This window comes from Maylandia zebra, linkage group LG17 (assembly GCF_041146795.1).
Source record: "Maylandia zebra isolate NMK-2024a linkage group LG17, Mzebra_GT3a, whole genome shotgun sequence".
NCBI lineage: Eukaryota > Metazoa > Chordata > Actinopteri > Cichliformes > Cichlidae > Maylandia > Maylandia zebra.
This window is the reverse complement of record NC_135183.1, coordinates 8063723-8091630: the sequence shown is the minus strand read 5'-3', so window position 1 is coordinate 8091630 and position 27908 is coordinate 8063723. Positions and strand designations below refer to the sequence as shown.

The 27908-nt window shown below is 40.4% G+C and overlaps 1 protein-coding gene across 13 annotated transcripts in view; it reads right to left on the bottom strand.

Annotated features, from left to right (window-relative positions):
- lrrc7 (leucine rich repeat containing 7) overlaps positions 1-27908 on the bottom strand; it is a 149093-nt gene that overhangs the window by 81777 nt on the left and 39408 nt on the right. For 12 of the 13 annotated variants that reach the window (XM_076875651.1, XM_076875657.1, XM_076875654.1 and 9 more), the window contains exon 1: positions 11651-12206. The exons of the other annotated variant lie outside the window; for it this stretch is intronic. In XM_076875651.1, the coding sequence (XP_076731766.1) occupies positions 11651-11675 (25 nt within the window). In that variant the 5' untranslated portion in view covers positions 11676-12206. Of the gene's footprint in view, positions 1-11650; positions 12207-27908 lie in introns of those variants that run through there. 13 annotated transcript variants of the gene reach the window in all.

Sequence of the window (27908 nt, the reverse complement as noted above, 5' to 3'; positions counted from 1 at the left end):
TTTGGGGGGCAGTCAGCTGGATAGTTGGCATGTGGGAAATTTTGACTTTCCTGCAGTTTGAGCTGTTTTAATATCTTATTTCCCATATGGTGCTCCTTATGGATGCTTTTGTGCTGTTTTCAAAGCCTGTCCTGTCACCATATGAGAGGCAGCAAGATTTCCCGTCACCATCTAAAATCTTTGCTCTGAATGTAATTAGAACGAAGAGTATGAAGTAATAAAGAGCTTAAATCCTGCTGAAATTGTTATAAAGCAAACCTATAGACCCCACAAGAAGTCTGGGACTTCCCGTGAGCCACATGTCCTAATGTAATCTGTGCTTTACAGAGATAAAGAGACAGTCAACATGAGGAGAGAGAGGATGAAGGAAGAAGTCTATGTAGTGAACACGCAAGATTAGTTTTTACCCATCAGCTCAAAGGCTGATGGGTATTGTTGTCATACTGCCGGGTGGGCAGGTGGCGCGGACACAGATCGAGACGACCTAGGAGTTGAATCTCAGTAACCTTGACATCAAGGTCAAATTTAGAGGTCAAGTTTTCTGTTTGGAGCACGACTGCCAAAAACGTTCACCAGCCACACTGCAACTGGTCGGGGAACACGCATTTCTCTGTTTGCGATGGGTGGTTGCCAGATGGTGGCTAGGAGATCTCTACGCTTGTGTGACTGGGGCCTTGATAATAAGGACCGCATCGGCATCTTAACTAACCTTGGCAATGTTTGCTTTTTAAAGGGCTGCAGCTGACCCTCAGTGTCACACGACAGCACGTTTACCTGGTAAATGTTTGCGCGGACACTTGTAAGTCACATAAGAAGGGGCAGGAAAGCTAATGCTAGCTGTTGCTCAGTGTGAGTGGCTCTTGTGTTGTGCAGCACATGATGACCAGCTTAGTGTGCCTCCTTGCTCTGCCCATGACACAGCCAAAGTAAGGTTTGATGAGAGTGACCACAAGTCATTTGTAGTTGTCATGCCAGAAACTCCAAAATGGCAACATTTGCCACTCTTGACTCCTTTGCTTTTTTCTCGAAGAACACAGGTCGAGTTGTTCACACAGCAGATCTGTACACTGTTTCAGACAAAACTCAATTCTAATTGAACAATCAGTCCTTTGATCAACCGCTCAAGATCAATCGAGAATAAATGCCATCACTGCAGTTGTTTTAATAGTGAAAATGGTCAATGTGAAAGATTTTCTGAACAGGAAATCAAATGGTGACATGACGTGAAAATTCACAGTCAGCAGTTCCCTCTCTCTCTATCACACACATACACTGATACACACACATGTGATTTATATAATCGCATGGATGGCTAAATTGCTGGTAAAGTGCAGTCTCCCCTCAGTCACGTGGAGTGGAGCAGTCTATTAACATTCTCCACATATCAGTGCTTACAGTGACTCTGAGGACATTGTTCAAATGTAAAGAATAATTGCTGTCAAACAAAACAACTGTACCACACTTCATCTGGGAGATGAGCTCATTAACGGGCAAAACTGTTAAATAATGAGTTTTTAAAATACAGCTTGCTAAGAGAAAATAAGGCAATGATTTCTGCAATAATGATACTGCAGTAATTAATGTCAGGCATGCTTGTGTGTAATTTAAAAAAAAGAGGTGTTTTGCTCGTAATGTTTTCATGCAAAGCTAGAGAGAAATCTGGTCAGTGTGTTTACATAACTGTGATTTCAAAGTCCTTTCTGCTAGTGTATAAAGTGCATATCTAATCAATTGCAATGCAAACTGGAAAACTTGTACTTTTAATTCAGTACATTTATATTCCAAGTTTCTGAAGAGTTTGCGATTCAGAGTTATGATGCAAAATATAATCAAGAAACAATTATCTGAGCTCCTGCTGAGTTTCTAAGTTTGCTCACTTGCAAAGAAACAAAGAATCTCTCACTTTTATGATAGCTTCATTTTAATAGATAGAGACAGAAAACCCAGAATAAAAACACATAACATAAAAGTTATGAATTGATTTGCATATCATTGAGTGAAATAAGTATTTGATCCTCTAAAAGTCAGCCGCCATTCTTGCTCTCACAGATTGGCCTTGTGCCCATGGAGCACATAGATTACAATCAGTCAGTCAACCAATCAATCACTCAATCAATCAATCAGTTTCCATCCTCTGGGCAACCATGGGCAAGACCAGAGAGCTGTCATCAAGGACAAGACTGTAGACGTGCACCAGGCTGGAATGGGCTACACAACCATCAGCAAGACGCTTGGGGGGAAGATTTTTCGGAAATGAAAGAAATAATAAACGACCATCTAAGATCACACCTCATGGGTACAATCATGAGAAAGGTGGTAGATCAGCCCAAAACTACATGGGATGAGGCTGTTAATGATCTGAAGGCCGTTGGGACCACAGTCACCAAGATCATTGATAGCACACTACGTTGTAATGGGCAGCAACAGCACCAATCTTGCAGCACCAGCAATGTACCTCTACCTAAGGAGGCACATTTTAAGACCTGTCTACTGCAGAAATAACCAACATTGTATTTTATTATCCTTCTGAGCTTGTGACTGTAAAGCATTTTAGAACTCATCAATGAATATAAGGTAGAAAAACCTTCCTCCACAGTCTTAAAGGAAGTGGCATCAAGCTATGGCACCACTTCGGCATCTGATCCTTGTACGTATGATTTGTAATGTAAATCTGGCCAGAGAACTATACCATCAATTACAGTGAAACCAACATAATAAAAGTTGCTCTTGAACACATTTTATATATTAAACTTCAGGGATTCCTTTTATTCTTTGATTGCCAACAAAGAACTCTTGAGTACTGATGGCATTGCCAAATCCTTATTTCTGAGCGCTCCTCTCCAAAAACTCTTCTATTCCTCCAGTTCCTCTATTACCTTATATGCGAACGAACATTGAGTCGATCCAACATACACTGCTCTGCTATTCATAAATGCACCTAACCTGTAGCTCAAAATAGTCTCCAGAGAGCAGCATTTGCCAAAGACTGGTGTGAAATGGAACTGGTACTTGATCTAAAATGAAAAAGAAAAATGTCAGTTGCCTCCTAAAAATATAAACATGGAGAGGTGATGGTTACAGAGAAACAGCTGTCCTATGGAAATGATAAAATGCCTAAGTGTGCCAAACCCAAGCGAACACCGAGACACGCCATCTCACAGTCTCTTCCTGTCTGATAGCCATGACAGCTGAGCTGAGACAGACAGAGCGGGACAGTAGACAGATGCTGTCGACTTAGGGAGATTACTCCATCGCCCGTCCATCCTCCTTCCTGCCCATTTGTCTGTCTGCACTCTGTTCTGCTGCTTTCCAAAACTTTCTCCAGAGACTTTTTCACAAATTGTTTTCCAATTACGCCGGAGTAATGCAGACAGTTAAAGATGCTACTACCTCTAATTACAAAATAATTGCAGTTATGGATTTTCCACCGTACCCATGTCAGATTCTGTTCTGCTTTTATTTTCATCTTGGCTGCGCTTATTTTTGCTAAACAGAAACAGCCATCACTAAAAGATTGTAAATGTTGCGAGTCTGAAACAGATGAAAGGATTTTAAAGACTATGATAGAGGCCTTAGGGTTGCTCTTGGTCTGTTTCGTACTTAAATTCAAACAAAGTGGCATTCTAAAAGTCGCCCTGGCAGAGCTCTTGCCCCATTAAGAGGAGACTGGGTTGCCTATGGCAACACGTGGACAAACCAGCACAAGGTCAAAAAGACCTGCCTCATCCCTCAATCTCTTGGGAGGTACCCACACAATACACTGTCCTCTCCAGCAATTACTACATCACTTGAGACTTGGCACATGTTTTGGAAGAGTTAAAAATGTCATCCTTACCATAAGTAGTAGTCACTTTTCATATAATCTAAAATAGATTAGCTGACAGCTAAGATGCAAAGTGCTTTCTATGCACTCTATTAAAACCAGGACCAAACCGACAAACCAATACTCGCTCATTCACCCAACCTGCTTCCATCATCTTCAACTATTCCTCCCTAATTTAGTCTCTTGTACTCGGGTGGATGACCTACCAGCTGTTTTCGAATAAATTTGGACTTTTTAACAAAACAAGAAAAAGTTTGTGATTTTATATTTTTCAGTGACCTAATTTGTCAGATCCAGTACTGAGAGACAGCGGACTGGGAGTTAGAATAAGCCAGCTACTATTAATGTAAGGTAATGATGTATGACCAGAGAGAGATACTGGAGGTCAAAAAAGGAAGCGACTCAAAGGATCCCAAATAGAAATCTACGAGACAATTCTGAAATGCAAAAGAAGGCAGCTGTCCTGCTGCTGCCCACGAAGAGGCAATTAAACAGGAAACATCGTAGCCATTAATTCAGTCAGGCTGACATTTCCTGTATTCATAAGGTGAAATAGTATGGCGTTTCTGAAGTGCCCTCATGGGAGGAGCAGAACTGGTACTGGACCGAACAAAGCCACGATGTTAGAAATTGTGTGCATTCATAGCAGAAGGATTTGAACCATTCCTCTTCTTTTTCTGGCACTTTTTTAAAAGCACTTTTTAAATCACATTTGACTGGTGATTTTACACCAGTTTTGTATCCGTGTGACTGTGGAAATGAATGTTGATGCTCTCATCTGAGCTAAACATCCAATTTAGAAAAAATAAAATCCAGTTTATCAGCCATGCTACTGCTGTTTTATCAGCAAAGGAAGTTCACGAGCTCTGCAGATCTTTGTAAAAGAGATCATCTCCTGCTTTCTAACGTGGAAAGCATGAGAGGCTCTGCAAAATGTTTGGGTTGCAATTCTGTGCTGGTGCTTAATGAGCGTTAACTTTAACATATTTTCCAGTGACCAAACACTATATACTATACAGACCACTTGTGTTTAGTTAAGACCAAGAAAATTAGTCCAAAGCTGACTACAGATTCTCAGCTTTAAGTACCGCAGCTGCCAATAAGGATTTTAACATTTTCCATTACAGGTTACTGATGGATTTTTCCTCAGTTTAAAATTGTATTTTTCACACCAAGTTGTAGATTCACATAAAATCTTGTCATCTCTCTAGCTTCTAAAGGTGTGGAAATTTGAGGAACTCGTAAAAAAAAGCTGTTTTACTATGAAGGCATTTCCCATCATCCCATCAACATGGAGCAAAGTAAAACTGCACACACACAAACACAGGTACACACACAAACACAGCAGGTTGTACAGAGTGACATACTGGTCAAGTGTGAAAGACTTCCACACTTCCATTATCCACGCTTACACACACTGTGCGTACTGTAACGTGTGAATCAGCTTGCTGCCAGCCTGCCAGGTTGTTTAGCAACTGCACGGTTACCTATGGTGGGGGTTTTTTACCTGTTCATTTCCACTCAATACCCCACTACCATTGTGTCCTCATCTAAAAAGCCGTTCCTTGTTTTTGTAGAACTGTGCTGTGGCACCTGTGTGCCTGCACCACTGTCCTACTTTCCGCACCCCTGAAAAGATCCATTATCTCAGAACAGACTTCTTGGCCTGACTTCCTCTTTGTCAATGACAAGTCATCTTCTTTAGTGTTCTTGTAGCTGTCACATTAGATCAGGGGAGACTACGGTTGTGACAAAGAAATACCAGAAGCTTCTCGACCTGCCCTGTCAGTGTTTCCAAAAAAAGATGCTCCTGGTGCACCGCAGCTGTGGATCTTAAAGTGAAGCCCGAGGACACGTATGACACTGCTACAACAGGCATTCTGCAGTTTGGAATATTATTTCAGCAGCCACGGAGACTTAATAATAAGGACGATTACAGCAGGGATCTGGTTGTGCTTCCTGTAACATGCTTGCACAGCACAGCAGAAATAACACAGTGCGTGTCTGATTTCTTGTGTATTACTTAGTTTGAAACACTGGATACTTTGTAGCAATGAATTTGCCAAACTAGCAACTCACCGTGAAGACACAGCTTGACTCTGCTCAATTCAAACTCTGTCGCTGGCCTGTTGCAACAGCTGAGTTAGAGTAGCTCTGCTCTGTAGCTCTGACATGTATAAAACAACTTATATGGCAGTGTACCTGTGATAAGTACAAGACAACGTATTGATAACTCACCTCATATTAGATGACATGACCAGTTATTTGGTCTATAGACTGAGATTTATTGTAAAAAATGTACAAGTTTCCTTTGCAAATGTCTTGTTTTATCTACACAACAGTCACAATCCAAAGACATTCAATTTCCAGTGACATTAAAAAAATAAATTGTTGCATTTAAGAAGCCTGAACCAGGATAAATATTTTCAAGGAATTGTTTTGGTCAATTCTTTAGTGTTCAATGTTTTTTAAAAAAATACTAATGAAGAGGAACTCCAGTGGGAAAAAAAATACTAATATTAACAGCAAATGTAATGTCCCTGTTATACTGTGAAGGAGCCACAATCTCTAACTTGAGCCAAATTATTATGTCACCCTCAAGAGAACAATGTGAATGATGCAACCATGGCAACACTGCCACGGAGACTAGAGAAGGGACGGAACGGATGCTCCCTGAACAAATCTGTACTCACATTTTTAAAAAAGACTGAAATCACATTAAACCAGAGAAATGAACAACAAGACTGAGATAAATTTATCCTCTGTGAGACCAGTTTGGAACGGACTCATACAGCCTGTGTGAACCTACAGTACAGTACGTGCCGTGACGAAGAGGATAATGTTTCTGTCTCTTCCTCCTCCCTCCCCCTTCTACTCTACTCCTCGCTCTGCTCCTCTGAGCTCCTCTAAAATCCTGCAAGGGTTTCCTAGTGTAAGCTAATATGGTTTTAAGAAGCATAGAAAAAAATGGTCTCATTTGTCTTTTGGGCTTACACATGGCTGCTTAAGCCACATGCCATCCAAAAATCTTACATGAACACTTACATGAAAAAAAATATAAAAATGTTTTCTGATACTTGTTAAAACATTCCATTTCTTGACCAGGGTTGACTTTAGTTGCCCAGTTTTAGACTCTGGTTTTCTCTTGATTACATTTACCCAAACCTTGTTGTCAGCACTTTTAGGTAGGAAATATTTTCCTTCAAACAAACTACACCTGTCAAACATAGGAAGTGCAAGTACTCCACTAGCTCAGCCAAAGGGGATGCTATTAATGTCTAATGGACACATGGATGGTTCCTTCTGCAGGGTGAAATGTTGGCGAGTGTCATTATTAAGTAACCAGGTAAAGCTTTTTGGGAAGAGATATTGTTGCTATGCTTTCAAAATGTATTTACTTATCTTTGAAGCTTTGATCAACACAATGAAAGTGTTATGTCATGCTCCAATAAATGAAAGTTAAGCAACTTCCACCATCTTGGCACACTGAAAACAAACTTAATGTATGAGCGGCGACTCTTACTGTGAAGTCTTTCTGACTCTGACGAAAATTACAAAATGAACTTTATTTATTATTTACTATAACACAAAACAAGTCACTGAGCCCTTAAACTTATCACAAAAGTATTTACTGAGGTCAGATGCAAGGGCTGACTTGCCACACACTTCTATAGGACCCAAAGGCTTTTTGCAATCACAGCTGTCAGTCACCGGTAGCCTTTAAAACGAGCGCTGGTGTAAGCCTCGTCTAAGCTGACTTCACTTTTCCGACCCAGAATGTATCTTGTATACTGCCTATAGGTATCAAGCAAATTATCTGCTAGAGCCTGACCGATTTAGGATTTTACAGTCTGATATTTGGTGATTTAAAACTATGGTATTTAAGTATATGTTTTGTTTTGGACACACGAACCATAGGCATTTCCCTGACATTTGTTATATGGAGTTCTTTATTTACTTGTTTACACTTGGTCCGACTGTTCGGATCAGCTGGTTGTCCTGTTTGTGGCATTCCAAATACATGTTGCCAACAGGGAAGTTCTAGAGTGCTCTTTTTTCACTTTTTGACCGTTATTACTTCATACACATAGATCAGCAAATAGTTCGTCAGATGGTATCGACCTGCCAATAAATCAATTGGGCTCCATTAGCCCAAACATAACTCAGAAGGGTAGCCAGTTTTATCTAACAAAACCTGTCTGAGCTTCAGGAAGTTGGCTATCAGGTAAAGCTACGGCTGACATAAGCAGGGCATTAGATACATGGCGGTATTGCTTTGTTTTTAGAAGACGTTTTATCTTCTAGCTAATATTAGCTAATGCTAGCATCACTGCTAACACAGATGAACTGCAAACTACCTTACAAAGCAAAATAAAGTCTTAAGTGGATAACAGTGGATTTGTGCTGTGTAGTTAAGTTACAGCTAGATAGATGAATGTATCTTGCTTGCTAATCTTAGCACTAGAAAAATTATATCTCATCTCAATGGCTAGCTTGGCAAATATCCTTCACCACCCAATGTAAATTATATTACAATGATACTGTTAGATCTATATCAAACAGTATTGCTTTAGACACCTGTAAATCATTTAATGGAACAAAGTAAAAATATACAACAAAAATTTCCTTTCAACAATACTAGCAAACATGTGTGCTCAGCCAGCTAGCCATAACATGATTGTTTATGAAATTACCTTAATAAATATATTATGAACATAGTTCGAGGTTAATCTTGCTAATTAAGCTCTGATAATTATTGCAATGCTATTACAGACCATCGACCCATCGATTCAGCCATCCATGGATAGCAGTACGGCTTTTACATTTAACCATTTACATTTGACATATTTTTCATATTTTGGCAACCACATAACCATTTTCTCTGTTTCAAACTAGCCTCTCCATGCTTTTCAGTGGTATCGCTACATCTGAAAACACCAGAATATCGCAATCAGAGCATTACAGTCTTCATCATCATCATCCTTCATGATATTACAATTCATCCTCATCATTGTAGCACACACTGCAGATGTACTGGTATCTCTGTCCCCCTTCCCTCACTGGGTCTCTCTCCCTTGGCCCATCACCATGACGATGGGAGCCGGTTCCATGGATACAGTCACTAGGCAACCAGCAGCATCAGGAGCAGCAGCAGCAGCAAGAAACAGCAGTGTCCTGTCAGAGCTAAAGTGGAGCAGCAGTAGAACACTGAGCCACTCATCCTTCTTTATCTGTATGCAAGTTTTCTCTTTGAAGAGGAAATGTTAATGCATTTATCATTTCTTAGATCTGAAGACTCGGTACTAGGCATGCTTAATTTAGACTGACAAAATGAGTACATCTATAGATGGGTTTAAATGTAAGTAATACGGAAAACTGATGATGACAAGATTGCAGTTACCTGAATATTATTTATTTCACCATCACTAAGTGCTCGTATGTAAAACCTTCTTCTGTCTTTAGTATTTCTCATAAACGGGAACCACCAAATGCCAAAGACAAGGGATTAAGTACCAACCATAAAGTATATTAATAAATAATTAGGGTTTTCAGTATAAATGAGATGGCTATTTATTTCGACAACTGACAGATTATTCATTTGCTCAGCTATAACAGACAGGCATAAAAACACAGATTTGCCCAAGCAATAGTCTAAAAACCAAAAAGCTGTTTCAATAAGATGATGAAAAACAGCAAATTCTCACACTGAGAAGGTGGAATTGGATAATGTTTGGCCATTTTAATTGAAAATATTACTCTATAGAAACCAAGCAATAATCAAAAGATCCACTTATTAAGTTGCTGACTATTGACCATCTTGCACTGGTATCACACTGTGCATTCTTAAAATAATCATTACCCATGGGTCAAACTGCAACCATCTTTGAACTTGATTTTCATGACTGCTGCTTACTTGTAAACTATCACGACGGCATCTTGTAGGGTTATGACACCAATTCTTGAAAAACCTTGTCCACAGATAGGCACATAAACACCTGCAGAAGTACTCAAAATGGTAGTTCCTGCTATGGTAGATGTAGCCAGGACCATATTTTTGTGCGCTACAGATACAGACTCACAAGGTGAAACAATATCGACTAAGCTGTGGCAGCTGCTAAATACTGGACTAATCCAGCTGTTGCTAACAGCTGGCAGATCATCATTCAAAGGAGAAAACAAATTCCACAAAGAGGGAAACAGTGAAAACTACTGCAAGTGTTCTGTTATCTATTCATGAGATAATTTAGGAAATGTGTGAGCAGCAATGTGCAAATGCAAGAAGGGGTTATACATGTAACCACACCAGAGATTCATCAATGTGTGAGTTTTATTATAACAGATCAACTGCTGTGAACTACTTCATGAAGTGTTTGCAAGGTCAGTTTTTTATTATTATTTGAAAAAAATATCAGTTTTACAACCATCTGTCAGTAACTGAGTCCTGTGAATTGTTCCCTTGAAAATTATTGATCAGTCCAGTGGTTTGTGTTCGAAAGTCTCAGTGAACGTTTGGTTTGAAAAGTAATCTTCAACATACAGGCGTTAAATACAATCCATGGCTATAAGGTACTTGATTAGATTCCATTACTGGTACACATTTCTACCTGACAACCTCTCAAAAATCCCTTTATAGTCCCTAAAAAATCTACATGGTATTCTATATCTCATGTATCCTGAAGATGTGGCAGATCACTCTCCATGTCTGGAGAATTACACATGCAGCATGTAAGCTGTTGTGATCAGTGTGCCCAAAGAAAGAAACCAGTGCTGAACACATAATAGTGTTTTTTTGCAAAATGACACCAAAATGAGCAGCGACTTCAAAGCCCTGTCGAAAAAGAGTGTATAAATAGAACCGTCTTAGGAGCAACAAAGACAGAGGAGCTTTAAAATATGTTGCAGTTGAGATTGGAATTAAATATTCTCTTTGATTTTAAAAAGGAAAAAAGGCTCTTTTTGTTGGTTTACAGCCCTGTAAGTCACATACATACACACACAGAAGAGACATGGACAACAAATTAGAGCTTGTATCTGTAAAAATTATGATCCAGTTAATAAAAAGCCATAACCTTCTACAGGTGCATAACTGCAGCCATAAACCATTTAGGCAGATGGTTAATAAGCCTTTGTCATTACAGGCTCACAACAAGCATGACAAACCGATCCAGCTAAATAATGGTGCAGATAGTCTAATAAGCACAGCATACCTCAAGGTGGTGGATTTAACAGGTGTGAATGTGGTGCATTATATGAAAGCATGACGTTATAATGGCAACAGGGCTGGGGGCTACATGTCAAGACAAGAGGGTATGTGACACTGCATCATATATTATCCCCCCACACACCCCACCTCTCCCTGATCCTGCAGTCATGGTTGTTTCATTAGCTCATCTCGGAGCTTCAAAGGCCCTGGGTGGGGGGTGTCTATGAAAGGATGAAGGGGCTTAATTTGTGCATACATTTAAGCGCCAAATTATTAAATACGGTGTACAGTGCCACTGTTCAGATGCTCAGTAGCAAAGCTCACCAAATTCTGAAAAATGCCATTCAAGTTGTCACGTGATGTCAGCCCAAGAAAAATGTATGGTCGTGACAAAACATGAGGGAAAACCATCAAATGTCCCTCCTGTGGACATTTACAGGATATTTTAATATTTATTTAAGTTATTTTTTTTCTGTTTTTTATCCAGTAAAATCTGACTTCAGCTGCAGTCTTTGCTAACCCCAGATTAATGTGGTTATTCATTAAGGGAACTCCATCATTAGCACAGACTTAACATGAAATGGGCTACGGCAGCAGGTATGTGTCTGTCACTGTCGCCTTACGTTGTAAAGTAGAGTAGTTATCCATCTGGCAGGCTGCTGGTGACGGATCCGGTTAAGAAAGAAAAAAATCACTCAGCTCGCCCCTTTGGAAACCGCAGCACCGGACGGGATCAGTCTACCGGGACAAACCGAACCGGTGTGAAACCAGGACAGGTACCCGCGCTATCAGCCGCATCTTTAGTGCCCCCGAAGCCAGAAGACGGAGGAGATGAGCGCATCAACCGGGGCAGTGTGATTCATCTCAGGGTCAGGTTTAAATCCAACTCGGTTACACGCGCGCAGACTACACACTGCTTTCAGTCACATCCCCTTCGGTCCATTTAGAAAATAAGAAGCAGGCGCGCAATGTCACAACACAGATTCCGTGACCAACGGAGGGGAGCGGCGTGCTTCTCCTTCTTCTTCTCCGGTACCGTAAAGCACGCTGCAGGAAAAAACACATTCAGCACGAGCATCCCCTCCCATACGTCCCTCGTAGAGAGAGAGAGAGAAAGAGAGAGGAGGGGGAGGAAAGATGGATGAAGATGGAACGAGGACGCGTGGATGTGCGTGCCTGTGTGCGGTAATCGCGCACGGGTGAGAGTTTGTGAGAGCAAAGAGGAGAAGTCGTCTTTTATCTCATTGTGCAGGTGCGCGTGCACGTGCACGTGAAGTCGAGGTTGTCTCTGAGACTGTTGCCATGCTGCCTCCATCTTTTCCTATGAGGTTTTTTTTTTTCTATTTTGGTGCGCAAAAATAGCCCGGTTTCGATTAGAGATAATATTCAATGAAAAGGTTTATTTTAAACAAACGCCACGCTCTTATAAGGCAATGTCTTTTAACGGATGATATGATGTAATAATGTCTTATTAACTATTAAGAAATTATCTTTTAACTCTATAGTTCCGCTACAAGCTACAACCAATTATGAGTTGCCACGTTGTTAAAAGATTCTTATTAACAATTATTAACTTAATTATAAGGGTCCTGCAAATAAGCCTGGACTAAAATCCACTAATCACCAACTTGTAGTATTTATAACTGGATTTGATGGCATATTAGAGAATGATAAACCAAGAAAGCCCTTTATTGAAGTTAATACGAACAGACAGTAGTAATCCATCAGTCCTTATATTTATAAATGACTTATCCATTGTGCTTTATACTGTAACTATTTGCATTCCAAACAAGCGTCTCTTTTTCTTTAAATTACGTATGACAAGTCACCAGCAATATCAGTATCTGAACCCACCCTGCTAAACACACACTAATCTTTGGCCTCTGTGATAAATGTGTCCCTCCTCCTCCTGACCATCATTTTAGCATCCAAAGTGAAATGTGAATCTGAAAGGCAACGGTGCCACGTTGTCATTGAATCTTAAGCTATTCTCGCTTGCTCATTATTTAATTTCACAGCACAACTGTTGGTAATGATGCCTATCTCCACACTGACTGGCCTATAGTGGCATGACACAAGACACACAAACATCAAAGACGAGCCACACATGTGATGCAGTGGTGGAAGCAGCCGGGGACCCTGCTGGCATTGTGGACGACATGATGGATGCTAAGTGAGCAGCCTTACCCAGAGCTCAGTGTGGTGCAAACTGCTGCTTACATTCAGTAGTCATCTGAGTGGGCTGCTGTTTTGAGGCTTCTAAGTCTAATCAGTTCATTCACAGGCAGCACGAGCCAATTCAATACTATTTGTTTATTTCAATTTCACTCAGCAGAGCTTAAATCCACTTTACAGAAATGCCCACTTTCTTCAGTCTTGGCAACACAAGTACAAACAGGTTGGCAGTGAAGTAATAGCTAAACTTCCTGTACGTACGCCTGTGTCTCAGCTCAGAGTTTCACTCTGAAGTGTAATCTGTTGCCTGCGGTTTTACACCTCAGCTGCACGTTTCATGCGGATTAGCAAAGATGAGCATCGTCATTTTCCAAAATCCTCGATTAAATCAACACTTTACATTTCTGCAAATCATTCCACACAGAGAGGCACTGGTTTGAGATCTGAGAAGCAGGACTGTGGCAGGAACATCAGGACAAATTAGCCTAAGGAGGGTGACAGCAGCTGTCCCTGCCTTATTTCTACTGCCCATAACGGCATAGTGAGGCTGCTCAGAGGCCAGCATGACACAGTGCATTGGCAGTAGGCAGCTTTAGGTGTGCAACTGTGTGAGTGCGTTATGTGTGTTACTGCAGAAGAGCACTCATACCTGCAGATCTGCTCTACAGGAAGTCAAATCCATGAATAAAATAGGATTCGATAATCAAATACAACAGATTAGACCCATTTTAATGCTGTAAAATAAATAAGATTAGACATTGGGTGTTAGACTGTTTTAATAGCATTTCAGTATACTTCTTCCCAATCATCCGAATGCTAAGAGTTTCTTTCCAAAACAGCAGTGACAGTCAGGATGTGTTTTCGATCAATTTAAACACTGTGTGAAATAAATTATATTGTAGGTCTGGACTGCTTGTGTGGGAGGTCATGACAACATGATAACAAGTACCATTAGAGTAGTACAATTAGAGTAATTATGTTGGCCCCTGGAAAAAATTAGATATAGGTACAGTAAATCTTGTGGCTCCCCGTGAAGACTTAAACCGACCTGTGACTTTGCAGCTCTGCTTTATTCTATTGTACTCAAGTCTACTGTAACAGTGACATAGTATCCTTATGCCATCTGTACCAGTAGGCAGTGCCAGGATGAAGCTCCCGTTAAACCCAGATGGCAGCACTGGGATTCTCCAAGATCGACTGAGTTTGACAACAGTCTGCGAGAAACCAGGAAGCCGGCCAGCCCGTCACCCTGTCACTCAGCTAGTCATCTTCTTCTGTCTAGCCCTTCTTTTTTCCTTTCCCACTACACATCCACTTTAACTCCATGTCAGTCCTTTAAGTATTTGGTTAAATAGCTTAAAATGTTCAGGGTCTAAAAAAAAAAAATTCAGCTGGGACTGCATTTTGTTGCCTGGCAACAACAGATACCAAATATAGAGGCTTTTTAGATAATTTTGTTTTCAAAAGAGGACATCCTACAATAAAGAAGTCTACTTTTAGAACACGGATGACAGCACAAATGGAAAAACATTTTAAAAACACAGTACAGTCTACTGCTGAAAGGATGGTGAGCAGCTCCTCTTTTGAGACTCAAGCCACTGATTATGTACTCGTGCAGCTGAAGAAATAAAAATAAAGTGAAAATGTTATTTTTATTCTCCATTATTTAATACAACATGGTCAACTTTGAGGTATTATATACTCCTTACAAGTGAAACATTGCAAAATATTTACTGTTTCCTTTTGATGACTATGGCTTATAGGGGCGACTGCGGCTCAGGGGGTTGGGAATCGCATCTGTAACCGGAAGGTCGCCAGTTCGATCCCTGGGCTCTCTGTCCTGGTCGTTGTGTCCTTGGGCAAGACACTTTACCCTACTTGCCTACTGGTGATGGCCAGAGGGGCCGATGGCGCGATATGGCAGCCTCGCTTCTGTCAGTCTGCCCCAGGGCAGCTGTGGCTACAACTGTAGCTTGCCTCCACTGTTGTATGAATGTGAGAGTGAATGAATAGTGGTATTGTAAAGCGCTTTGGGTGCCTTGAAAAGCGCTATATAAATCCAATCCATTATTATTATAGCTCATGAAAGTCACACACATACATCAGAAAAGTACTTTTGTTTATAAACGCAGTACTTTACCGTGAATTACTATATCGGTGCATGGTGGCATAGAGGTGATCAACTTGTGGCAATGTGGAGGTGTTATTTAAGCCCAGGCTGCTTTGATAGCCACCTTCAACTCATTTCTTTTAGGTCAAGGTCACTCGAGGGCAATATCTGTCTGCTGATAGTAATATCATGGTCAGCAAACCCTTTGGTCGTAATGTTGGTGCTGTGGGGAGGTGTTGCGTCCTGCTGGAAAAGCAAAATCGTCACCTCCATAACGTTTTGTCAGCAGATGGAAGCATGAAGTGCACTAAAATCTCCCAGTAGCTGGGTAGCTTTGGACCAACCACCACCAAAACCAGAACCCCAAAACATCAGAGGCCCCTGAACCTTCACACTGGACCTTAAACACCTTGGAGTCTATGCCTCTCCACGCTTGGTCCATACTCTTAGACATTCATTTCCAATGAAGTTTCCCATTTTCAATTTCCAAATGAAATATAAAATTTAGTTTTATGTGAATAAATGACTTTGAACCACTGAGTAACAATCCTGTTCTTGTGCCTTTTCCCAGATAGATGCTTCTGACGGTGTTTGTGACTCAGGCCTGGCTTGATATCAGGAATCTGACCGTTGTACAGTAGCACCTTTCCTGAGGCCCCACGTTTGTTGTGGCCCCCCAGGCCTTAGTCCACTCCTTCTGAAGCTCTCCCAAGTTCTTCAATCGACTTTCCTTGACAATACTCTCAAAGCTTTGGTTATCTTTGTTGCTTGAGCACCTGTTACTACGAGGACGCTGTTCCCATCAACATTCCAGCAATATGCTTCCATACAGCACTCTGCAAACAGCCAGCCTTTGCAGGAATGACCTCCTGTGGCTTACTCTCAGAAGGGAGGAGGGTGTTAAAGATTGTCATGGCAACTGTCAAGTCAGCAGTCTTCCCCACAATTGTTGCATGAGATATACAGTATCTCTCGTATGTTTGCTTCTCAAGGTAAAAGCTTAACACACTAGCTTTGCATTGCCTTTAAAACACAGAGATAAGCAACGGTCAGTTTTTGGCCTATTGACTGTCAGAACCTAAATGCATCACTACTACAAGTGTTGTTTAGCCTTGTTTCACAAGGCTAAACAACACAATAGCCTTGTTTCACATCTGGAACCACATCTGGGGTCACATCTGAATCACTGCATAATCTGAAATTGATAACAGTTCAAATAGATTGGACAAATATAATAAAAACAGAAATAGAGGCAATCAATCAGACCTTACTGGGTACGGTTTCATTTTAAATTTCTACATCTATAAAATGATATAACAACTCTAACATTTCTTTACTCTATAAAGGAAATCAGGTATGGATACATAACCAATTACAAAAGCAAATGAACAAAGCAAACTAAAAAAGCTCCAGATGAAAAATGGATAATGCAAAATGTGTACATGCACTGACTGTACAGTATGTGCAGCCTGCTGCAGTTGCTTTTTTAGTTTGCTTTATTTTTCCATTTATTTCATCTGTGTGTTTCTTTTTTATTTCTTTTTTTTTTTTTCAGTTATTGCTTGTGATCATTGTGAGCTGTTACATCCTGGAAATGATTTGGGGGTTTTTCCCTTAAAAAAAACACGTTAATACTTGCTCCAGACAAAAGAGACTAGAAAGATGGAGACACAAGCTCCATTTCTTCATAGCGAATGGGAGCGCTGGAGAGGAGTGAAGATCACTGCTTAAAAGTCCAGTTGTCAATAGGAACATCAAGATCATACTGATTAGCTGCCAGACAGCAATAATATCTCAAATGTGCTGTGCTGACCATCTCTGCAAAACAAGGTGAGAAGGGTTTTAAAACCACCCAAAGTTGTTCAAGGCATGTGCCCATCAGCTGGGTATCAAGTATCTCTTTAACCTCACATCTGTCCCTGTGTTTTAACACAAAGTGACAGATGTGAGCACTTCCTTAACACTTCCTTCCTTCCTTGCTGTGAAGAAGAATAATGTGCAGTAAAACAGAGAAGTTAGAGGAGGCTATGTCCAGTAAGTATGTGGCACCATGTTGAGGATGTTTGAGTTTATGGTGGTCACAAGAAAACAAATTGGCCTACTGAGGTAAAACCTGAGGATGAATGACATCAATCACACAAATGGGGGTAGATCTTGACAGTCTGCATCATAAAAAGGGACATTATCAAGACTTTTGGATGTATATAGCGTCCAGTTAAGACCTCACACAGTCACATAGACCAGCTGGCGGCCTTCTGGCAACCTCCGGTCACTAGAGGAAAATTGGGATTCCCCACCATTTGGTAGTGGTTGCTGGCTTTAACCAAGTGAAATCAGTCACAAAGAGATGCATCAGAAATGTCCTTCTGATTGCTTCGGTCACGGGGAAATTATTGCTGCAACCACCAAATTTCAAAACGCACACTTTTCCCTAGCAACCTGTGAGTCCCTAGTAACCTGGGTCACTGTTACTAGGGTTACTAGAGGAGTCGCCAGGCGTGCATGCATGGAGATCTAGCAATCAGTTTCACAGTGAGTGCCAGCAACCTTCAGCAACTGCTGACCATCCAGTCAGGGAATACACATTTTTCCGGTGGTTACCAGATGGTCACAGACTGGCGGCTAAGCTAGTCAAGCAGTTCCAGCCAAAAGGTGGATAAATAAACCACTTAACTTCAGATACTTCATACAAGGAAGTCCTTCCTATAGGCATCCATTTATATAATTTGTCTTGTTAACAGTTTTTTTATTTTTACTTTATGTCAGCCCGACTTTCTAAAACAGGAGAAAAAAAAAAGAGTGCATGAACGTCTCTGTAGTTTGCAAATACAAGAAGAGCATCCTTCAGTTGGAGACAAAATGTTTTAAAACTGTAAAAGATAAAACATTGTAGTCAAAAACCTGAAGTGGCATCTCTGGATATATATTTTTACTGTAACATTTAAAAGTCATTTTAGACCCAAGTTTTCACAAGGGGTTATTTGGAAAGGTTACAGAAAGCTTGCTTTCAAATAACTCAGAGGAAATGTCAGTTTTAAAGAAAATAAATGAGAGATGCTGCATTTTGTACCCAGTGTAATACTTTGGTGGGCCAAACTCAGTATGAGAGCCAATTTCTGCACACAGGTCCTATTTCAGGCACTTTGGATTCAACTGATTTTGCCCACAGGGGTTATTTTGGGGCACCCTGGTTTAGAAGCCACGCACGCATCTGCTATAAACATACATCACAAAGCTGTACATTTAGATAGCTTGCCTATTTTTTGGCACTAGATTGCAGCTCCTTAAACACCTTGAGTTTATTCTAAGAGTGCTATCCACAAATAATACAATAGTGCCCATAATAACACAATGGCAGGATTCCCAGCTCTGTTGATACAGTAGATTTATCAGTGGTGTCCAAACTCTGGCTCTAATGAATTACACAAAGTGGACATGGATTTCTTATTGCAGCGCTGGGTCATATCTACAAAACTGTGGACTATTACATCTTTCTAAGGATCAGTTTGTGCCTTGAGAGTACCAGTTATCTTACTTTAAAGTCACAGTTTTGAGTCAAGGTGACAGTAGGTGTTCTAAATATGACAGTAAATTCCTGGCAACTGGAAGCTGGGAATTTACTGTTAAACTGCTCACAGCATTATTACTGCATTTTCATTTACATCATGGTTACATTTTCTTATTCACCAGGCCTATAGACCTGTATTTTCATTTATACCGTTACTACTTATTAATGTTTTCATTTTCCACATTGTTACTTTTTGTCATTTACAATATTATTATTGTATTTTAAATGTATAGTATTACAGTATGAGTACTGTTTTTCAGTTACAAAGTAACATTATGGTTTTCTGATGCAATTACAGCAAAGAAAAATTAAAGTTATGAACTTATTTTGCCACTTTGCCTTTTACAATACTGTATTATGTGTATGGTGTATACATAATACAGTATCTTATTATATGTCCACATCACAATACTGCTTAAATGAGTAAAAATCAGTTACGGTGCAGGTTTAGATTCATGGTAAGCAAAGCATACTATTTGTTTTTTTAACATAATTTATGATGGCTGAGATTAGGATTGTGGGTAATAATAGTCTTGGTAAATGTAGTGATATAAACATGTGCGCCTCAATGGATAACCATTAAGCTAATTGTACTATTAGAACCATATTCATAAGCAACTTGAGAAAATGAGTTTGTTCAACATGCAAAAACATAACTGCATCCCAGAGAGACAATATGAGCATGTGATGGGACCCTGCAGGTAGCAGGATGCCATGCTGTGAACGAACAGCCTCGCGCCGAGCCAGCGAGAAGACTTGGGTCATTAAATCGCTGAAGCCTCCACAGTTGCTTCCTGTTAAGACAGTCGCTAAGTTAATGTTGCCAAGCAACACAAATACAGTGAGAGCCAGAAGGGAGATATTTAACCAAATTCACTGGAAAAAAAAGGGAAAAAAAGAGACTTTGGGTGACATTGTGAGGTTTGGATTTCAGAGAAATTGTAATTGAGGATATCTGGGTCAGATACATCATTTCTAGGACTAAGCCCAAGCACGGGCAGAAGTCTCCAGCAGCAGGAGACAAATCTAGTCCCTTCTTAAAAATGTTATGCCCCATAGATAAGTATATATTCCGTACTACTAAACACAAACAGATATCTAATACTGTAATAATACTACATACATTGCTGTCACTCAAATTCTAAAGCAAACATATGATAAGAAGAGGTCTGCCTTAGCCCCACACCTGTAAATCTGCATTTATCCCTCACTCAACTACACTTTGGAAGGCTAGTCCATGACTGAACCTGAAATGACCAGGTCTATATCTCTGCTTTTTGCAGGAACCAAATTGTGGTGCATAAAGCAATTTTTAATAATGGAAGGGGAGACTTACCAAAGTTATTACCAGTGTTGGGACTAATGCGTTATTAAGTAACGCGTTACAGTAACTACGTTATTATTGTGGTAACGAGCACGGTAACTAGTTATTATGCCAAAATCAGGAACGCGTTACTCATTACTGGGATTTAGATAGGGTCGTTACTCGTTACTTCGTGTGGTGGCTATCGCGGAGCTTCCACAGATTCAGTAACATTAGCAAGTGGTGGAGGCCAGCAGGTGGATGAAGGAAAAGGGAGGCAGAAGGAAAAGAGACCCGAGGCGGCCGCCGGTCCAAGTGTGAACTGAACCTCAGGTAAGAAGTTATGACCTGCAGTCTCTCTGGGTCAGATATAAACCAAGTTTAGGTGGAGTTTATTTTTGTTATTCTGACTTTTTCCGTACTGCGTGCTAGCTAGCATGACGGAGTTTCTATACAGCTGGGTGGGTGCTATGATGTTAATGATGTTGAACTTTATTTTGTTCATAAGTTATTAGAGTTGCCAACCGTCCCGTCTGGTATTCAGAGAAAATATTACGCGTTTCTTATTGAGGTGAAAAGGAACAGTTTGTCCCGTAATTCAGCTACAATGAAAAAGGCACAAAGCTGGATTTATTCTGTGTCTTTGCTGCACAGCTGCCTCTTCTTCTTTCATTCTCCCCCCTCCCTCTCCCGTTTCTACTTCAATCATGAAAACTGATCAATGATCAGCTGATCGGCTCTCTTGTTTGTTTATCGCTCACTTTGCGCCGAAAGAGGAAACCAGCGGGTGTCGCGCTAAACAACAGCAGCACGTTTAAGCTTGATCAGCTATTGTTAGAGTTTATTTAATATTAATTTCTAGTATCAGCTGATGTTTGCTGGAGCCACAGCTGTAAACCTGCTGGTCATGATATGGTTTGGTTATCTGGTGAGAGGGAAACATGAAGATGAAACCAGGAGATGTCCTTACTGAATCATCAGAGATGAACAGGTGATGGAGAAACAGGTTTACCTTTTAGGTGACATGAATGAGTTGAAGGGAAGTTATGAACTGTTTCTGAGAGACAAATAACACCAGGATACTTTTTTAGGTAGCTGACAGCTGGTAACTGTGCAGGTGCAGATCTAGCAAAGTGTTGCCAGGGGGCCAGGTAGGGCATTAACAGGGAAAGGGTGGCACAAAGAAATACTTTTCTTTCTTATTCTCATTTAAAATGTCTAGCTTTTAAAAAATAATTATCTGAATCTTACAACAAACGATTGATAGATTGATGCATATATACCATCAAAACAGTGTACATCACTGTCACAACAGTGTTTATTTTCATTCAAAGGCTTTATGATTTTTCCTATAATGGTGGGCCGGTCTCTAGTCAAAACGCCCGGGCCAATTTTCTGTCCCAGTCCAGCCCTGTATGCAGCTCATCTGCAGTCTGGTGTTGCCTACATCTTCCTATTCAGAAGGCAGAATTTCCGAGTTCTGAGTACAATCGAAAGCACCACGACTGCAGTTTTTGTGTTAGATGTAAAAGGTGCGCATGATGCTGTGACGTAGGCTAGAATCATGGCAGCAGTCAATGACGGTCCAGGCGTGGGATTTCTCTCGTGGAAATATGCACATTATCTTTTCCTTTCTATTGTTAGGTGGCACAGTGCACTTGTGGCAAGTAAGCAAGCTAGAAGACTGGCAAAGTTATGGAAGCAACACATTAACAAGAGAATTCTGTGTAAAACCAAAGTTACTTTCCCTAGTAACTAGTTACTTTGAAAGTAACGAGTAACTTGAAGTAACTGAGTTACTTTTGTGAGAAGTAACTAGTAATGTAACTAAGTTACTATTTTAAAGTAACTTACCCAACACTGGTTATTACAAACAGATCTTTAAACCATTTCTGTGCATTTTTCTGTGGTTTATGGTTTTACAAAGCAACAATTCAAGAATGCTCTGCTTTGTTCTACAAATAACACATTTTCTTAGTTTGTGGAAGCAAGTCAGTAAGTATTTACCGTCTTACAGGAAAACCACAAACTACCCACAGACAACTGCTGTTCTGCAAACTGTAAAAAGTACATGGCACACACTCATCAACAGTATGATGGTCCTTGCAGGTGAATTTCTCAAGAGCTCTTTATCTCACAGGCTTATGAATAGGTGATGAGAAGTCTTAATGCAATGTGATTCATGGAGAGTAACAACTCCAATCTGCAGCGCCTCACATGCACACACATGTACGCACACACTCACACAGTCGTGTACGTGTGAATTTTCAAGAAGATAAAAGTGACTTATGTTAATTTCCTGGAGGCTGACGTTTTCACCATAATGTTCAATAATTTACATTTATGGCATTTCCTTTTTGACCCCATTAGAAAGAAACCTACCCATAATATGACACACATTACACATGCAGCAGTATTCAATAAACTACTTAGAAAGCCAGCATTTTACAACCTCTCTATGAAGTGGAAGGTACATTTATTTATTTGAAAAATGTCAGAAAAATCCTTGAATGTAGCAACAAATCTTGCAGCAGTAGCACCCAGGATCATCTCACTGCAGACTCAGGAAATGCATAATTTGTTCATTTAAAGACATTTAATCAGGACTGAAATGATTACACACAGGATCTGCATGACAAGGACAACACAATCAGGCGGTCTGATGCCAAAATGATCTAAGAATACAACAGAAATTGATTAGAGCAGAGAGAGGAGGAAAAAAAGCAATGTCTTCTTACTGTCAATATGAAATATCCAGGGTTTCTATGGAAACACTGTTTTATCAATCACAGTTTTTTTTCTCTGCTGCCTTGTGCACAGTGCCCATTTCTGTCTCTATTGTAAGCCTTAAGATCTGTTAGGTATTACGTGTGGGATGAGACCAAGTTTTAGTCTGTTCCCACTGAGATGACTAATTGATTGGCTGGCTGACCAGCAGGCTGAACGACTCACTAACAGTGGAGAGAGACGGAGAAGACGGGGGAATACACAGGATTATAGGACGGTGACAGTTTGCAAGAAAGAAGGTTGAACGACATGTGACGTGCTGTGCAGATTAGACGTCCTTGCAAGAATCAGTGCTCGGCAGCCTGCAGAGCATCCACAAACGCCAGCTTTAACCTTTCACATGTAGAACTGCTTATTTTCTTGTTTGTTATTTATCCTCCAAAAAGCCACATCTCTTTAATGTCCTTTCACTCTGCCTGGTTTTCTGAATCTTAGAGTACACTCAGTCTCTCTCTACTGCATTATGCCATATATGGCATTTTGTGAATGGGTGTTGCTAGGTAACTGCAGTGCAGTAAAGCGTGGCAACTTGATTCTTGTGTTTAGGATGATTAAGGTTTAAAACAAGTGTTTTAAGTAGTGGAACTACAGAGGTACCTAGAAGAATTATGAATATAGGAGCCATGTGAGTTTAACTTTTCTTGACTACAAGGACTCTTCAGTATTGAACTCAAAATTGCGTTTGCTGGCTTGTTGTCATTTAGTTCTGCGGGTAGCCTTCAAGCTGACATTCATCTCATCCGCCTCTTCACTGCAAAGGTCATGGAAAGTGAGCAGCGATTAGCCAGAGCAGTGCTGTGGAAATAAACTCTCCAGATTGTTCAAGTTTGAAAGCTCCTGCGGTCCGATATCAGAGACTCTGAATCCTCTGGGAGCAGCTTTGACACCTGACAGAACAGTATAAGGAAAAATGGTGCACTGCTTGCAACCAACATGTGGAACAGCTGAGCGCACACACTGACGGATGAGAGCATCCGAGTCTGCAGTCTCCACCTCCTCATGCTGGATGGCGACAGAGGATGGCAGCTCCAGTCGTTCCAACACTGAGCTGCAGGTGGGTGCAGTAACTTGGTTCCAGATCTGTACTCCTCTTCACTGATCCTCTCATGGGTGGCTGTAATATTCTTTTCAAGCTTGCTTTTTTTTTAGACAGGGACCACATGCAGGAAATTCTGCAGTTCTTCAGGTCGGAGCTATGTAGCCAGATCTTTATTTTTACTTTATGCAATTAAAGGAAAAAAGTGCTAAATAAAAGCAAATAAAAGTGCATGATAACTGTTTTTAAGTATAAATGAGGAAGGAGTTTTTAGGTTCAGTCTTTCTTAGACACATCCATCTACCCCAACCAAATCCCTGCCCACTAAAACCATCTTGCAGGACTTAAATTTACTGATCTTGCATTGAAATTTGTGTCTCACTGGCAAGGTGGTCAAGCATTGGCCTTGACAGTTTGCATATGACTGGAGAGCGTTAGCAGTTAGCCAACTGCCCTGTGTTGTCAGAAAATGTTCAAGTAATAATGCATCACTTTCTATTGTATTTTGATTGGAGGGAAGATTTAAAATTGGGCTTGCCCCATAGGATTATCTGGTTTCTAAGTGAGCCACAGCGCTCTTGGTAATAGCTGCTCTGCACAATCAGCAACTTTTGTGGCTCTAAAATGATGCCAAAGCAACACTTCCTGAAAATACAGATCCTCAACTGAGGCTTGAAGCAGAAGCAGAGGCAATATAAGAGAAAGACTTGGCACTCAAAGGATCCTGAAGTGAAATACATGGGAGAATTCTGCAACAGTGGAAGAAAAAAATTCAGCAAGATTGTATATTAAAGATGGACATAACCACAGTTATAACACCCATTTATTAGTGAAGTCCTGTTTTTAAGCCTCATGCTAAGCAGTTTTCCTGTCACCATTATTGAAACCAGAAATCACAAACATGGGGTGGAGCTGACTGTAGCACTGAGGGTTACTGCACAGTCACATACTGTCAGTCACATAGTACGGTATATCCAACACTAATGACCATCTTGGTGTTTTGAAAACAGATGTGATGAGCAAGCCTGATACACACTGCTTTTCAAATTATTTGATTTGATTTGATATACCTTTATTAGTCCCACAAGGGGAAATTTCATAATGCAAAGGATATATGTTACTGACTTTCCTATATATTCAATTCAAATGACAGTCAGTGTACTTTTCAAGTCATCAACTGCACAATTCAAATTTTATTGAACAAACCTCCCATTGATAGCTGTGGTTTTGCACAAATAAAAAAAACCCTCAAAATGCACTGAGTTTTAAAACATTTTATTGGTTGTAATGAACTAAAAATGGTCATCCATCCATCCATCCATCCATCAGGACCATCCAGGGTTGCACAGCCTTCCTCAGCTTGAAAATTACTCTTGATGTATTTCCGGGCCTACTGGAACCATTCCTGCTTGTGAGTATAGGTTAGATGGTGGCCGAATGGTAGGTTCATGCACAACTGCAAGCCTCTGGAGCATCCTACAGCTTGAGGTTTTCGGTACTACCAGCAGCTTCAAATACCTGCTTGCTGCTTTGTAATGGCATTTTAGCAGCTGTTCTGTGAATCTGATGAATTTGTCTGGCAGAAACCTTCATCTCTATGCCTTAGTCTGCACGAACCCGTCTGTGCTCTGACTCAGCCACAAGTTTCTTCATAGTACAATGATCACGTTTAAGTTTTCATATAATACCTAATGTTTTCAGACCTCTTCCAAGGTATTACACTATTCATCACATATCTGCAGCACAGACCCTTTTACTTTACCATATTACTTGAAACCTGTGGCATGCTTAATGATGTGGAACATCCTTCTTAACTAGTTTTCATTTTATTGGACTCATCCCCTTCCAAACTAATTATGACAGCTGTCTGAGATTGATATCAGTGATCCACAGAGCCGAGAGACATGAGTTTAACTGAACACAAAAACATTTATGACACTAAAATCTTATTTGCATAGTAATTTGGAACGCTTTCTAACTCGTAACAATGCCCATATTTTAGATCATGTACATTATGCTTAACTCAGTAACATCTGAAGCCAGAGCCCACAAATTCATCCAGAAAGCAGGGACTTGCCTCCTGTGGGCTACTAGGCGTTTACCCAGCTTCATCCATCTTTTCATTACAGTCTACAGGGAGTGCAGAATTATTAGGCAAGTTGTATTTTTGAGGAATAATTTTATTATTGAACAACAACCATGTTCTCAATGAACCCAAAAAACTCATTAATATCAAAGCTGAATGTTTTTGGAAGTAGTTTTTAGTTTGTTTTTAGTTTTAGCTATTTTAGGGGGATATCTGTGTGCAGGTGACTATTACTGTGCATAATTATTAGGCAACTTAACAAAAAACAAATATATACCCATTTCAATTATTTATTTTTACCAGTGAAACCAATATAACATCTCCACATTCACAAATATACATTTCTGACATCCAAAAACAAAACAAACACAAATCAGCGACCAATATAGCCACCTTTCTTTGCAAGGACACTCAAAAGCCTGCCATCCATGGATTCTGTCAGTGTTTTGATCTGTTCACCATCAACATTGCGTGCAGCAGCAACCACAGCCTCCCAGACACTGTTCAGAGAGGTGTACTGTTTTCCCTCCTTGTAAATCTCACATTTGATGATGGACCACAGGTTCTCAATGGGGTTCAGATCAGGTGAACAAGGAGGCCATGTCATTAGTTTTACTTCTTTTATACCCTTTCTTGCCAGCCACGCTGTGGAGTACTTGGACGCGTGTGATGGAGCATTGTCCTGCATGAAAATCATGTTTTTCTTGAAGGATGCAGACTTCTTCCTGTACCACTGCTTGAAGAAGGTGTCTTCCAGAAACTGGCAGTAGGACTGGGAGTTGAGCTTGACTCCATCCTCAACCCGAAAAGGCCCCACAAGCTCATCTTTGATGATACCAGCCCAAACCAGTGATGTTGCAGCTTGACTTTTCTCAGTTCATGGGCAGTTAATTTGCGCCTTGGTTTTTCCACACGCTTCTTGCAACCCTGTTGCCTATTTTGAATGAAACGCTTGATTGTTCGATGATCACGCTTCAGAAGCTTTGCAATTTTGAGACTGCTGCATCCCTCTGCAAGATATCTCACTATTTTTGACCTTTCTGAGCCTGTCAAGTCCTTCTTTTGACCCATTTTGCCAAAGGAAAGGAAGTTGCTTAATAATTATGCACACCTGATATGGTGTTGATGTCATTAGACCACACCCCTTCTTATTACAGAGTTGCACATCACCTAATATGCTTAATTGGTAGTAGGCTTTCGAGCCTATACAGCTTGGAGTAAGACAACATGCATGAAGAGGATGATGTGGACAAAATACTCATTTGCCTAATAATTCTGCACTCCCTGTATGTATGGATTACTAATTCACATGACCATCTACTTTGTTCATGTCATCGTAGGCTTTGTCACTCAAATATGAGCGTATTTATCACATAACTATAATATTTTGCCTTTTGCCTCTCTCTGGCATTTTTACTGCAATCCAGCATGTCATCATTCACTAGTGTAATTGCCATTTTCTAGTCTGAGAAACATGTCACACCTGTTTGACTTTCAGAGTCAGCCAGCTGTCCAGCGAATGGACAGGGTCCTGATGGACTGTGGTTAATGACAGACACGATCACAGTCAAAGATCAGGAACTCATCCTGTCATTGTAGTCTGCTCTTGTTTCATAGTCACCGTTTCTTCACTAATTTCCTTGTTTTCCTGTTATCTGTTTTGTGATTTTTTTTGCACTTTTTCCATTGTGTTTTTTTCACATTGTCAGCACAGAGCAAACAGAGTTAGATACAACAGAGAGAAGGAGGCCCACAGATGTAAGCCTTCAAGCTGAAGCAAATCTGTCTGTGTGTGCTAACAATGTTAGGTTAATTG